The sequence below is a fragment of the Chenopodium quinoa genome, unplaced genomic scaffold (genome assembly GCF_001683475.1).
Source record: "Chenopodium quinoa cultivar QQ74 unplaced genomic scaffold, ASM168347v1, whole genome shotgun sequence".
In the NCBI taxonomy this organism is placed as follows: Eukaryota; Viridiplantae; Streptophyta; class Magnoliopsida; order Caryophyllales; family Amaranthaceae; genus Chenopodium; species Chenopodium quinoa.
Genome location: NW_018742461.1, coordinates 3,442,096 through 3,456,204, shown reverse-complemented (window position 1 = coordinate 3,456,204; position 14,109 = coordinate 3,442,096). Strand labels below are relative to the sequence as shown.

At 33.9% G+C, this 14,109-nt stretch overlaps 1 protein-coding gene across 1 annotated transcript; it reads left to right on the top strand.

The window, feature by feature from the left end:
• The first annotated feature begins 10,385 nt into the window (after positions 1 to 10,385).
• LOC110718441 lies at positions 10,386 to 13,456 on the top strand. Its single transcript, XM_021897272.1, has 4 exons — positions 10,386 to 10,609; positions 10,876 to 11,082; positions 11,235 to 11,486; positions 13,014 to 13,456. The coding sequence occupies exons 1-4, from the start codon at positions 10,559 to 10,561 to the stop codon at positions 13,062 to 13,064; spliced, it is 561 nt and encodes a 186-aa protein (XP_021752964.1). The 5' UTR covers positions 10,386 to 10,558; the 3' UTR covers positions 13,065 to 13,456.
• The last annotated feature ends 653 nt before the right edge of the window (positions 13,457 to 14,109 follow it).

Sequence of the window (14,109 nt, the reverse complement as noted above, 5' to 3'; positions counted from 1 at the left end):
ATTCCCCCTCACTCTGAGTCTCCTCTTCTTTCTCAGAATCTGCCTCCTGTGGTTCCCCCTCAGAAATTTCTTCCTCCTCTTTTTCTTCCTCTCGTTTTTCTTTACTTTCTTCTTTTTCAGATTCACTTTCCTCCTCTTCTGACTCACTTGTATCTCCCTCTACAACCTGTGTTTTCCCTTTTCCACTATTTTTCTCCTCTCCTCCTCTAGTCAAGAAAGTAATTATCTCACTCTCAAGTTTAAGGCTCAGGTGAAGCAAAGATTGCTCCGAGAGAATGTTCTCAGGTTTAATATAAGTGGGTGACTCACTTTCAACATCAATCCCAAAAGACTTAAAGAACACAGTAAGGAGAGATCCATATGGAATAGTAGTTTTAGTAGCATAGAAAACCAAATGTTCAATCATCAATTTTGGAAAATTTATTTTTATTTTCCGAGCAAGACAAAAGATGATGGTTGCATCTAGTAAGGATACTGTGCTTCGTTTTTGCAAACGAGGAACAATGCCTCTCCATGTGAAATTGAACAATAATTTGTGAAGAGGAGTGAGTATGTTATGATGTGAAGTCTTGCTTTTCGGGTTTCCACCTATAAATTTGATTATTCTATTCTCATCATAATGCCCAATTTGCACAATTTGTTTGTGTTTTAGGTACGAACTATAGCCAGAGGTGGGGACTTGAAACAAGTTCCCTAAATATGCAACATCAAAATGAATGTGAGTATCTTTGACTGTAGCCGTGCATACACCATTGTTGTGTTTGAAAGTATTTTTGAATTCAAACAAAAGCTTAGGGTAAATTGGATAGTGAGAACAATTTTGGAACAAATGCACCCATTCTTGATAATCAATTAAGGAGATGAATTCGGAGAACTTACTTGCCGTACACCAGTCATAATTGATGTGATAGCCGTGAGTGTAGTTCCAAGATGGAGACTTTTGAGAGCTTCGCCTCTTTCTGTCACCTCCTTTCACGGTTGTAGCCTTTCTCTTTGTCGAAGCTTGAGGGTGAACGACGGCAAGTGGGACTGGTTCAGGGGAGCTGCCAGCAGAGGAAGGTTTCCGGGTTTTTGGTGGTTTCGGTGTTGAGTTTAGGTTGGTTTTCATGGTTATGAAGGTGAATTGAAAGGAAGGAGAAGATGAATAGTGTGAATAGGAAGGAGAGAGAGTAAGTCCGGTTTTTATGAGGGTGTATGGAGAAGTTAATTTGATGTGATTGATGAGGGTGGAGTGTTAAAGAAAAAGAGTTTAATTGGGAAGGGTGAGAAAAAGTGACGGTTTATATGGTGAGGTAGTAGAGTAGTTTTAGGGGTAGTAGGAGTTTAATAGGGTGAATTAGTTGCAACTTTCAAACTTATCACAACAAAAGATAAATATGTAAAAGATAAAAAAATACGGAAAGTAAGGAGTAGTGAATATATTAGCTCCTTATCTTACGAAAAAAAAATCTTTTTGTATTTTTGAATTGTATGAGGAATAGAAAAAATTGAACATAAAAAATAAGGAAGGAAAAAGATAAGAATAAAAAAATAAGGAAAGAAAAAAAAAGATAATAACAAGAAGGAAAACAGATAAAAAATTAAAAAGATAGATAAGTACAAATTGATCGTAAATTATGATGATAATTTACGTGATCATAATACAGAGAATAAATTATGATGAAAAGGGAACTTGAGACAACATGGCTCAATATTTTTATCATATTAAAAGTATGTATAAGTGACTTTTCAATACTTCACAAATCTTTCCCCTGGGTAATTTCAGCTGTGTTATGCACACAAGATTGAGCATAGCATTGTTAGTTACATCCGATTTTACCTTAGGGGTTCCAAACAAAAATCACTTTAGCCGTAGCATCCCCAATTCCACACGCATCTTTTCAAACTTGTCTCTGCTTAAAGGCTTAGTTAATATATCAGCAATTTGACATTCAGTAGAAATAAAATCTAGCTTAATTAAGCCCTTTTCAACATTATCTTTCAAAAAGTGATGCCTTACATGTATATGCTTAACTTTAGAGTGTTGTACTGGATCTTTAGAGATGCAAATGGCGCTTGTGTTATCACAATGAATAGGAACACACTCTAAAATAATGCCATAGTCACGCAACTGTTGTTTTATCCATAGCAATTGAGAGCAACATGCAGCAGCAGCCACATATTCTACTTCGGCAGTGGATAGAGCAACAGTGTTTTGTTTCTTGAAACTCCAAAAAACCATGCAAGAGCCTAAGAATTGGACCATACCTGACGTGCTTTTACGATTTACTAAATCTCCTGCATAGTCAGCATCAGCATATCCTCTTAGGTCAAACGAGTCACTTTTTGGATAGAACAGACGCAAGTCTTCCGTTCCTTTTAAGTATCGTAAAATCCTTTTGACGGCTGTTAGATGCGATTCCTTTGGATCCGATTGAAATCTTGCACAAAGACCTACACTAAACGAAATGTCAGGTCTGCTAACAGTTAAATATAACAAGGAACCAATCATACCTCTGTATTTTGTTTGGTCCACACGAGTTCCCTTGGGGTCTTGGTTCAACCTTGTGGTTGTTCCCATGGGAGTGTGGTTTATCTTTGTGCTTTCCATACTGTATTTTTTCAATAACTCCTTCACATATTTCTGCTGATGGATCATTATTCCTTCGTTAGTTTGCTTAATTTGGAGCCCAAGGAAGAATTTGAGTTCCCCCATCATGCTCATCTAAAACTCACTGCTCATTAAATCGGCAAAGTACTTGCACAAGGATTCATTAGTTGCACCAAAAATAATATCATCAACATAAATTTGTACAATTAATAAATGAGTTCCTTTTGATTTTAAGAACAAAGTTTTATCAATTTTTGCTCTTTTGAAATCATTTTGTAAAAGGAATTTAGAAAGTCTTTCATACCATGCTCTTGGAGCTTGTTTTAATCCATACAGTGCTTTATCAAGCTTAAAAACATGGTTAGGAAAGTTTGGATCCTCAAGTCCAGGTGGTTGTTCAACATAGACGTCTTCCTTTAAAAAACCATTTAAAAAAGCACATTTGACGTCCATTTGATAAAGTTTAAAACTCATAAATGCAGCAAATGCAATTAAAATACGAATTGCTTCTAATCTAGCTACAGGAGCAAAAGTCTCCTCAAAATCGATACCTTCCTGCTGATTGTAGCCTTTAACAACCAATCTTGCCTTGTTCCTTACAATTGTTCCATGTTCATCTAGCTTATTCCTGTATACCCATTTGAGACCAATAACCTTTTGATTCTTTGGTTTAGGTTCAAGGTGCCACACTTTGTTTCTTTCGAATTCATTTAATTCCTCTTGCATGGCAACAATCCAATCAACATCTTCCGAGGCTTCTTTGTGATTTTGAGGTTCCAGTGTTGATAGGAAGGCGTTGAATGCACAGAAGTTTCTCAGTTGGGATCTCGTCTGAGTTCCCTTGCTTAGGTCACTTATAATTTTATCCAGGAGGTGTGACCTTTGATGTTTCCATGGCTTTGGATGGAATGATTGAGCTGGTATAAAAGTGTTATTTTGAGTTGCTCTTTCTTCCATTTCTTCATGGTGTTCTGCTTCTGCATTTGCTTCGCCTTCTGTGTTTTCTGTTTCTTCTGTATTTTGAACAGAGGCTTCAGTATTATTTGGAACTTCAGTAGGTTCCTTATCAGTATTTTCAGTAATTCGAACAGGCTGCTTTCTGGGAATTAATTCTTCATCTTGGTTTGTTGAACGAGTAAGACCAATTTCAAAATCTCCATCTTCATATTCCTGTATACAATCATAATTATTAGTTTCATCAAAAATCACATGTATACTTTCTTCTACACACATAGTCCTCATATTGTAAACTCTATAAGCTTTACTATTAGATGCATATCCTAAAAAGACTGCTTCATCACTCCTTTCATCAAATTTTCCAAGATTTCTTTTATCATTATTGTGAACAAAGAATTTGCATCCAAAGGCTCTTAAATGAGCAATATTAGGTTTTCTCCCTTTTAACAGTTCATAAGGTGTCTTGTCCAACATTGGTCTGAGCATGGCTCGGTTGATGATATAGCATGCTGTGTTGACGGCTTCTGCCCAAAAATTCCTTGGAAGCCCACTTGCTATTAGCATTGTTCTTGCCATGTCTTCCAATGTTCGGTTCTTCCTCTCAACCACACCATTTTGTTGTGGTGTTCTTGGCGCTGAGAAATTGTGACTTATTCCCTGTTCCCTGCAAAATTCATCAAACTTGGAATTTTCGAATTCCGTACCATGATCAGTTCTCATATGAATAAGTTGATTACCTATTGATTTTTGTGTCTTCTTCAAGAAAGTCATAAACATATCAAAAGTTTCATCTTTACTATGTAAGAATATGACCCATGTAAATCTAGAATAATCATCCACAAGAACTAAGACATATCTTTTTCCACTTCTGCTTTGAATTCTAACGGGGCCACACAAATCCATATGAATGAGTTCCAATGGTTTTGTGGTGCTTACCATTTTCTTTGATTTAAACGATGATCGAACATGCTTTCCTTTGATGCAGGCTTCACAAATTTTGTCATTTAGGAACTTGATAGAAGGTAGTCCGATTACCAAGTCCTTTGACCTTAATTTGTCAAGCAATGAAAGACTAGCATGTCCAAAACGTTTATGCCATAGAAGTGGATCATCCTCAATAACACTTAAACAAGATAGATTGTATTTTGGAACTTTGTTAAGGTCCACGGTATACGTGTTCCCTTTACGAGTTCCTTCCAAAACAATTTTTCCAGTGTTATTGTTGATGATTTTGCATTTTTCAGAAGAAAAGCTTACAGAGTTTCCTTTATCACAAAACTGAGAAATACTGAGTAGATTATGCTTCAAACCCTCGACTAAAAATACATTGTCAATTGCATGGGAACTTGACCTTCCTACTTTGCCAACAGCAACAATGTTGCCTTTCTTATTGTCTCCAAAGGTCACCGTTCCCCCTGTATAGGCCGTTAGTGAGAGAAATCTGGATTCATCTCCTGTCATATGCTTAGAACAACCGCTATCGAGGTACCACTGGTTGTTCCCCCTCACTGCGACCTGCAAAAGAAATTAAGGGTTAGTAGTAGGAACCCTTTCATTCATGGGTTCCTGTGTTGACACATTTGAATCAGATTTCTTCTGCCAAACATAGTTCACATTCTTATTGTACAGATTTTCTTTCTTAGTACATTCTTCACTGCGATGTTCCTTTTTACCACAAAAAGAACAAACGGTCTCACTAGGTAAATTCACATACTTCTTTTTCTTTCCAGTGGACTTCTTCTTATGAACATAGCCTAGACCTTCTGTTCTTTTTGTCTGAGCTTCCTTTACCCACTTGGGAACACCCGTGCTTGCTGTATTTTTACTTTTTCTTGCAATTTCTAGGTCCTTTTCTAGTTTTTCATTTTTACCATTAGTATCCTTTATCTCTTTCTTAACATGATCTAGTTCATTATTAAACATGATTAAAGGAACTTCAGTAGACCTGCAAGAATCAATGTTAGTACACAACATTTTATATTGAGTTAATTCAATATTCAGCATGATATTCTCACTCTTGACTCTTTCAATGGATTCTTTTAGCATAATATTTTTATCTAACAATTCAAAGAATCTGCCTTGAACATCATTTCTTAAGCTATTCAGATACTTAACATGATCTCTACAAATTCCAGTTGCCTTTTCGGCTTGCCTCAGTTTTGCACATAATTCTTTATATTCATCTAAGGTTTCTAACAATAAAGAGATTAACTTATCCTTTGAGAGAGATTTCAAATAACTAGGTTGAATGACTACCTCATCATCATGCTTTGCCATTAGACAGAGATTGGCTACTTCATCGTCTGTGTGTTCCTATTCCTCTTCTTCGGAACTTGATTCTCCCCACGTGGAAATCATTGCTTTCCTGAAATTTGTTTTAGAAAAGTTAGGCTTGGAGTTTCTGTTTTGATCAGCTTTTTTTCCCTTGCCTTTCTCAGATTCCCATAATGGACACTCTTTGATGAAGTGGTTGGTGCTTCCACATTTGTGACAAGAAGACTTGGCTTTGGATTCCCGATTTCTTTTACTGTATCCTTTCTTCTTGTCTAAAAACTTGTTGTTACGGTAGAATTTTTTCAGCCTTCTCACCAACATTGCAGCTTCTTCTTCATCAATGTCAGACTTCTCTTCGGATTCTTCATTAGCTTTTAGTGCTAGCCCTTGACTTTTGACAGTCTCCTGAGTCCGGTTGTTCAACTGGATCTCGTGGGTAATGAGGGAACCTGCAAGCTGTTCTAGATTGAACTTGGTGAAGTCTTTTGATTCCTGCACAGCTGCAACCTTTGCTCTCCATCTGTCATTGTCTGGAAGACTTCTTAAGACCTTTCTGACCTGCTCATCTATAGGAATTATCTTACCAAGACACGTTAGTTCGTTAGTAATACTTTTAAATCGAGTAAACATGTCTTTAATGGATTCTTTGTTTCCCATTTCAAAGCGCTCATACTGAGACAAAAGAATGTCTATTTTGGAGCGTTTAACATCTGACGTTCCTTCATGTGTAACTTCCAGAAGATCCCAAATTTCCTTTGCGGACTTGCACCCTTTGACACGAGTATGTTCATCGGGTCCAAGTCCCCAAATTAAAAACTTTTTGGCAGTAGCACTCATTTCTAGTTTTTCGAAATCAGTTTTTTCATATTCATCCATAGGTTTAGGGATTACCTCATTGTTAGCATTCGTTTTCGTAATTTCGTAATCTCCTACTTGTATAATCCGCCATACCTGATAGTTCTCTGCTTGGATGAAGATTTCCATCTTATCCTTCCAATAAGGATAATATTTACCGTTGAAGTATGGAGGCCTTTGAATGGATGTACTCCTGAATTCCTTTTCCTCTATGTAAGCCATTTTCCCAGGAACTTACTCAACAGGGTTGCCTGCGTGCTCTGAGTTCCCGCTCTGATACCAACTGAAAGTCTAACTGGCTAATACAAGAGGGGGGTGAATTGTATTTGAGGTGAAATCTAAAAACTTTTTGCAGAATTTAACTAAATGAAATAATGACGAGAGAAGATATAGGCTTTTCTAAATTTCCACTATGTAATCAAACTCTTTACAAGTGAAGATTCAAACCCGTTAACAAGTTCCACAAATTAGGAACTTGTTCCCAACTCTCACAGAAGCCTTCAGCAACGAAGCTTCCTTGACCTCACCTTACAAACTCACAATCCCAACCCCAAAGTACTTGAATACAATCTGTGATTACAAATACCTATTGCACTCAAGAATATAAGAAGGATAATAACTCTCTTTATGTTGTTAGATGGCTACTGGAATTTTTATGCTCAAGAGTTATATTTTTCTGAGATAGTTTGCATGAGTATTTATACAGAAGGCTTAGTCATTAACCTCCACTATAATCACGTCCACATGCCAACACCCCACTAACAACTTGTGGAGTTATCTTGACAGATGGTGATCATGAAGGAGGTTTCCTAGCCTTATCTCACTAATCCACAACTTGATAAACATTAGCCGTATAATCAAAGATTTTCACACAGAAAAACCGCTTGCTAACTTTATCAAAAATCTGTTTAAAAAGATTATCAAAAGTTTGTTTAAAAAGATTTTATTTGAAAAGATAAATTAATTATTTATATTAAAACAACTAGATAATTATCTTCGATAATTATCTTTATTCGAAATTAGATGACTAGATAAAACTTTTATAAATTATCTTTTCCTTAAGAAATTATCTTTTAAAACTAAATTTTATTCCAGTAGTCTTTTTTAATAACATAAGTCATTGAGTTCCTTTTCGACTTCATATTATTGAGTGCTCACAATTAAAACTAGAAAGTGAGATTTGCATGAGGCTTTTCAGAGAATGCTTCTCCGCATCCAAGTTCCTACTCCGGAACGAACTTTGCTTGAACCCTTTATTCACCAAAGGCTCAAAACATTCATTAGTCGAGTTTGTTAATTTGTCCATCAAAACCAAAAGGCTCAACACAACCCAAACCGATTATGACCCGAATCAATAATGATCTGACCTGACTTGACCCGATTTGTTTTGAACCGAAACCCATTTTCAAACCGACCCAGTTCAACCCAAACCGATTATGACCCGATAATGACCCGACCTGATTTGACCCGATCTGTTTTGAACCGAAACACGTTTTCAAACTAACCCATTCCATGACCCGATCGAATCGACTTGACCCGATTTGTTTTAAACAGAAATCCAGTTTAAACTGACTTAACCTGTTTTCAAACCGATCTAGTTCAACCCATACTGATAATAACCCGACCCGATTAAGAACCGACCTGAGTACAAACCGCAATAAATAAAACCAAACTGAACCGACACGATAATTTTCAAAAACCGACCCGAACTAACCCGTTTGTAAATTGAACCCGTTATAACCCAAAATCGATAAACTCAACCCGAAATCGAACCGTTTACCCGAATTGACACCCCTATACATGTATTATAAGTTGTCCTATTCTAGAAACAAAGAAACACCCTATTCACTCCTCCAATCCCATGACTTTGTCATTAACTTTGAGATTGAGCTCGTAAATTATCTAAACTCTAGCTATCATTTATTGATGGCCTGAAATCATTCCATTGAATCTCCTTTTCGTCATCGATCATGAAGAGTGAAACAATAGTTTAATTGACCAAGACAATGCAAGTTGGTTAATTGAAGATTATAAATCATGATATTGATCATGTGCGATCAAGTGATTACATATATATGATCACCGTATAAGGGTATTATATATATATCTTGATTAGACTTTTATCAATAATGGTAGAGATTGTATTCAGGGAGACATATTCAATATATTAAATTACCTTGACAAAGACTAATTGAATGAGGAATTCTTTGTTAATTACGAATATATTGAATAAATTAATTATATGTTAACATTAATAAATATTTTACTCCCACCGCTCTAAACGTATTCGGTTTTCGATCTCATTAAACGACTATATATATGTATCGAACATCTTCCTCATTTTAATTGCAACATAACAATCATCCTCCATTTCTTATTTGATCAAAAACCGTCGTGTTAATACCGAGTTACCAACCACGAAATGGCAACAGCGTCGATGGAACCGGTACTAGTGTGATATTCTAGCTAGCTAGTTACTCAATTTAATTTAAAGTTTAATTGCATAGTACTCCCACAAATTCTTATTGTTTTGACAGTGATTTATATTCTCTCAAAAATTAATAAAAAAAAAGTTTGAACAAGAACCACTTATAGAAATCGGGGGAGTATGTAGGATGAGTTTAATATCCATTTGCTTTTGTTTTCTTCAATTTAATCTTTTCTTTGTTGTTTATTTTGCAGTGGTCCTTGGAGCTTAAAGAAGGCCAAACGATCACGAAAGTTTTGATTAAACATGGCTTCGTTGTTAACGGAATTGGGTTCGAAATAACTGATAAGGATGGGGAAAAAGAGGATACTATATGGTACGAAGGCACCGAACCCGAGTCACATCGTCATCCTGTTAAGGTATTAAATCATGTAATTTTGAGTTAGAATTAACCTTACAACTAGGACTTATTTTGTAATTTTTGTCTTTGATGCAAGTTTACATTATCTTAATATTTTAAAGAACTTGCAAATACTGAATTTTTTTTATCAGCATTCTTATACTATTCTATAAGATAACACATTGTCATATCAAATAATTGAAACTTAATTATTAGATTCGTCTCAAAATATAATTTTCAAGTATGTATTTTTGTCATAATATTATATATACTATGGTATTAAAGATACAAGATAAGAGACACACGCAATGCGTGTGTGTGCAATATATAAAATCTATCATACTTGATTCTCTTTTTTTTTTTTGGAATATTATCCTCCTTATTCTAATAAAAAAATAATATTAGTGAATTTAAAAATTGTTGATAAAAAACAATAAATATTATTAGGTATTTAAAATAAGATATGTTATTACAAAATATATGTTGATGAAGTCATGGAAGTTAAATAATAGATATGCATCCTTCAAAAAAGAATTTAATAGAAAAAGGATGGTAGTTAAAAAAAAAAGAATGGTAGTTTTTTTTTATAAAAAAAAAATGGTAATTTTTTGATGAGAGAGGTATTTGGGAAAAGTGAATTTATCACCAAAAACCCCTTTCTCACTTTATATATTACTATAGATTTATTAATAAGTACACGATGATTAAATTTTATGAGTATGATTTTATCTAAATATTTCTGGTCTATATATTAAAAAGAATTAGTAGTAATTATCGATCTGAAATAAGCTGAAGAGAACAAGTCCAAAATCAAGAATATGTTGTATAATTTCTGATCATCTAAATACAAAGTGTATGTAATTATAGGTAATGCAGATTCCGTTGGATAATGATTTTGTAACCCATATTAGCGGAACATACGGGAGACACCGAGGGGAGACATGCATCACTACATTGAAGATACATACCCATTTACACCCAGAGGGGTATGCACAATGTGGTAAGTTCAAGGAGGCCAGCGAAGTAACACCTTTCTCATCTCCACTTCCAATGGATGATTCTATTGTCGGATAAATTTTTGGGTTCTATTGGAATATTTGCATTGGTAAGAATTTATTACATACGTACATTTTTCATATATGATCTAATCTATTGAATAGATTTCTTGCACAACTAAATGAATTTATTTGATATCGTAAGAACAATAGATCAAAAGTTGAATGGAGTAGCCTTCTAGGTTTATCAATAACACCAAAGACAATAATAAAAATTTCAGAACACGTAATATAAATGCTACATTAATTAATTAAGCTTAATTTATTTTATGGAGTAATTCGATCTTATCTTAGTACATTATTGTTTGAATTCCAGGGCAATAAGACCACAAAAAGTGAGCTATGTGGTGACGTTGACAGTAAAGTAAACTGGTACATGAAGCTTAAGAAAGATGAACATATTTCCAAACTAACGATCAAATCTGGATTTGTTGTTGATGGATTTGTGTTCGAAGTAAAAAACAAAACCACTGGAAACAGCTACAGCCAAAAGTTTAGTGGTCCCGGAGAGAACGAAGACTTGGTACATTTCAATTATTATTATTATTATTATTATTATTATTATTGTATTACGTAATAAGCATTGGCTACATCTATCGGATCGATTTACAAGTATAATCAAACATCACTATTTTCTTAGTTTCAAGAACATGTCTAACCAATTAACATATGCAGATTACACTAGAAGACGACGAAGTGATAACACAAATAGACGGGGTTTACGGAGATTACAATAAGGAGGGGATCAAAATTGCCTTGATAAAGATCTATACCAATTTACATCCGGAGGGAATGGAATATGGTAATCTAGATGATGTCACAAATACTGAGAATTTCTCATATACAGTGCCATCAATGAATAGTTCTATTGTTGGGTTTTATGGATCCTATGGATTGTTACTTAATTCATTTGGAATTATTGATGAGGTAATTTATTATCCTTAATTCTAACTATCATCATTTCATGGTTACATCACTTACATGTATGTTTTAATTTTTTTTTATATTCTAATATTTAGTATTATTACTTTAATTTCTAGGAAAATTTGTAAGAAAGTTATATTTTATAGTCTCTTCTTTGCTAGTAAGAACGGACCTTAAAAAAAAAAAGGTGGCATATAAAAGCCTTATAAGACCTTGTTCCTGGAAAATTGAGGAGTTGACCACCGGAATCAGTTGATCAACATGTGAGTGGCATATGATCCCATTATAAAAATTCTCAATTTTCAAGCCAAAAGATTGATTAGTTAAGGTTTTATTTAGGGGTCAATTCGGCCCATAAAGGCCTAATTTGAATTGAAATTTGCAAAATATTAATAAAAATGTCCTGCTTTGTGTATGTGTCAAGAAACACCTCGGTTACCGTGTCCTTTTTTCAAGCCAAAAATTTGTTCAGCTAAATTTTCTGGGGGTAATTAATAATTATAGTCATTTATGGGACAATATGAGTCTAAATTGGAAATAAAATTTCTAAGATGTTCAGCTTTACATGCCAAGGAATACCTCGGTTACAGTGCCTTATTTTAAGCCAAAAACTTGCTAGCGAAAAATATTGGGGGGTAATTTTAGTAATTTATAGGACAATTTGAGTGTAAATTGGCAATGAAATTACTAGAAATGTCCCATTTTACATGCCAAGAAACACCTCAATTTTCTTCCCATAATCCCATTATTTCTTTCATGGGTATATATTGCTCGGTTAAGGTTTTATTTTGGGGGTTATTTTGATATTTTAAGGGTCCAATTTGAAGTCTAAAATTGCCACAAATTACTATAAATATTACGTTTTGCGTGCAAAAAAACGCCTGGCTTGATTTTCGTGTCAATATTTTCAAGGCTAAAAAGTTGCTCATTTAAAGTTTTGGAGGTCATTTGGCCTTTTAAGATCTCAATTTAAAGTCTAAATTGACATAATAAAAATACTAAAAATGTCTCATTTTGTTGCCAAGAAATGCCTTGGCTTTCATGCCGTTGTTTTTAAGTCGAAAAAATTGTTCGGCTAAGGTTTCATCATAAATTTTTGCCAAAATGTTTGCAAAACCGTGAATGAACAATTTTCTTGACTTGAAAATAACAATACGCTAAGTAATGTACTTTTTAATACGCAAAACGAGATATTTGTGGTAATTTTTTTGCCAATTTATACTTCAAATTAGTTTCTTATGTGTCAAAAAGAACCCTCAAACCTTTATTGAGCAAAATTCTGGCTCAAAAATCTAGAATTTTTTTTTAATGGAAACCTCACAAGCCACTCACATATTGATCAATGCTGAATTTCGGTGGTCAACTCTCTACTTTTTGGCTACAAAGTCCCTCCTTATAATAAAAGTGGCTTATAAGATCCTTCTATACCATTTTTTATATTACATCCTTTCTCACAAAAAATTTACTACAGTATCTTTCTGAAAAATTTTCATAATTTCTAAATTTTCCTAATTTACTAATATTTTTCAGACCAAAGAGTTTCACAAGTATGGGCCATATGGACGTCCTACTTTTGCATAATGCTGATGATGCATTGATGCTTATGCTCTGCGATTGGAATTTGGACGACCCGTTTCTTCGTTATCTACGTGTGCCTGATGCGGACTCCCGACTACATGAAAAGAGTCATCTTTTAATTTTTAATACTGTATTTTCATTCCCTTCTACTACCTCCGTAAACAGTTATTTACAACGATGGGACATCTTTCCTCTCTACTTTATGTCCCATCGTTGCAAATAACCGTTTACGGAGGTAGTATTTTCCTATGCGTGTTTTTTATTTGCACTAAGACTTTTTTTTTTGTAAAAAAAAGAGAATAATTCCAGCCCAATGTACGTTGTGTTGTCCTTTGTATTTCCTTTTTGTTGACTCTTAAAGTCTTAAGTACTCCGTGTCTATGAAGTTTTCTTTTATCTACTCTAATAAATTGAACTTTTATGTTTTATCACTACCTTTTTTTAATATACTTTTTGTTATAATAATGCAAGATTCATGCTTTTGAGAATGCGGCAATTGTATATTGTGTTAGGTAATTAAAAATGGATCGAACGATTTTGATGTTGAGTTTGATTTGTGCGGAACATAGACAACAATGTATATATATAAATTGAAGTTTATGTGACAATCATATTAATACGAGAGCTACTCATACGGTGAGAAATATATAAGATACATGGTATAAAGTTAGAAGGTATAAAATAAAAATAAATAAAAAAATTCAATGAAAAATTAAGGTGTACGTCGTATATACATAATGTACATGTCCTAAAAGTATAAGTTACATCCCTGAAAGGTATAAGTACATACCCTACATTTTTTTTTTTGAGAAAAAGTACATACCCTACATGTGTGTAAGGTACATAACCAAATTATTTTTATAAAATAAATTTTCCTAAAATCAATTTAAGGTACATGTCATAAAGTCATCAAGTTATAAGGTATATAATCACAATATATTTAGGTGCATAAAATTATAACATATATCACATTAAAGTAAAATAAGTAAGTAAAATATATAAAAACACTAACATTATTTTAACAATTTATGTTTTATTTTACAAAAAT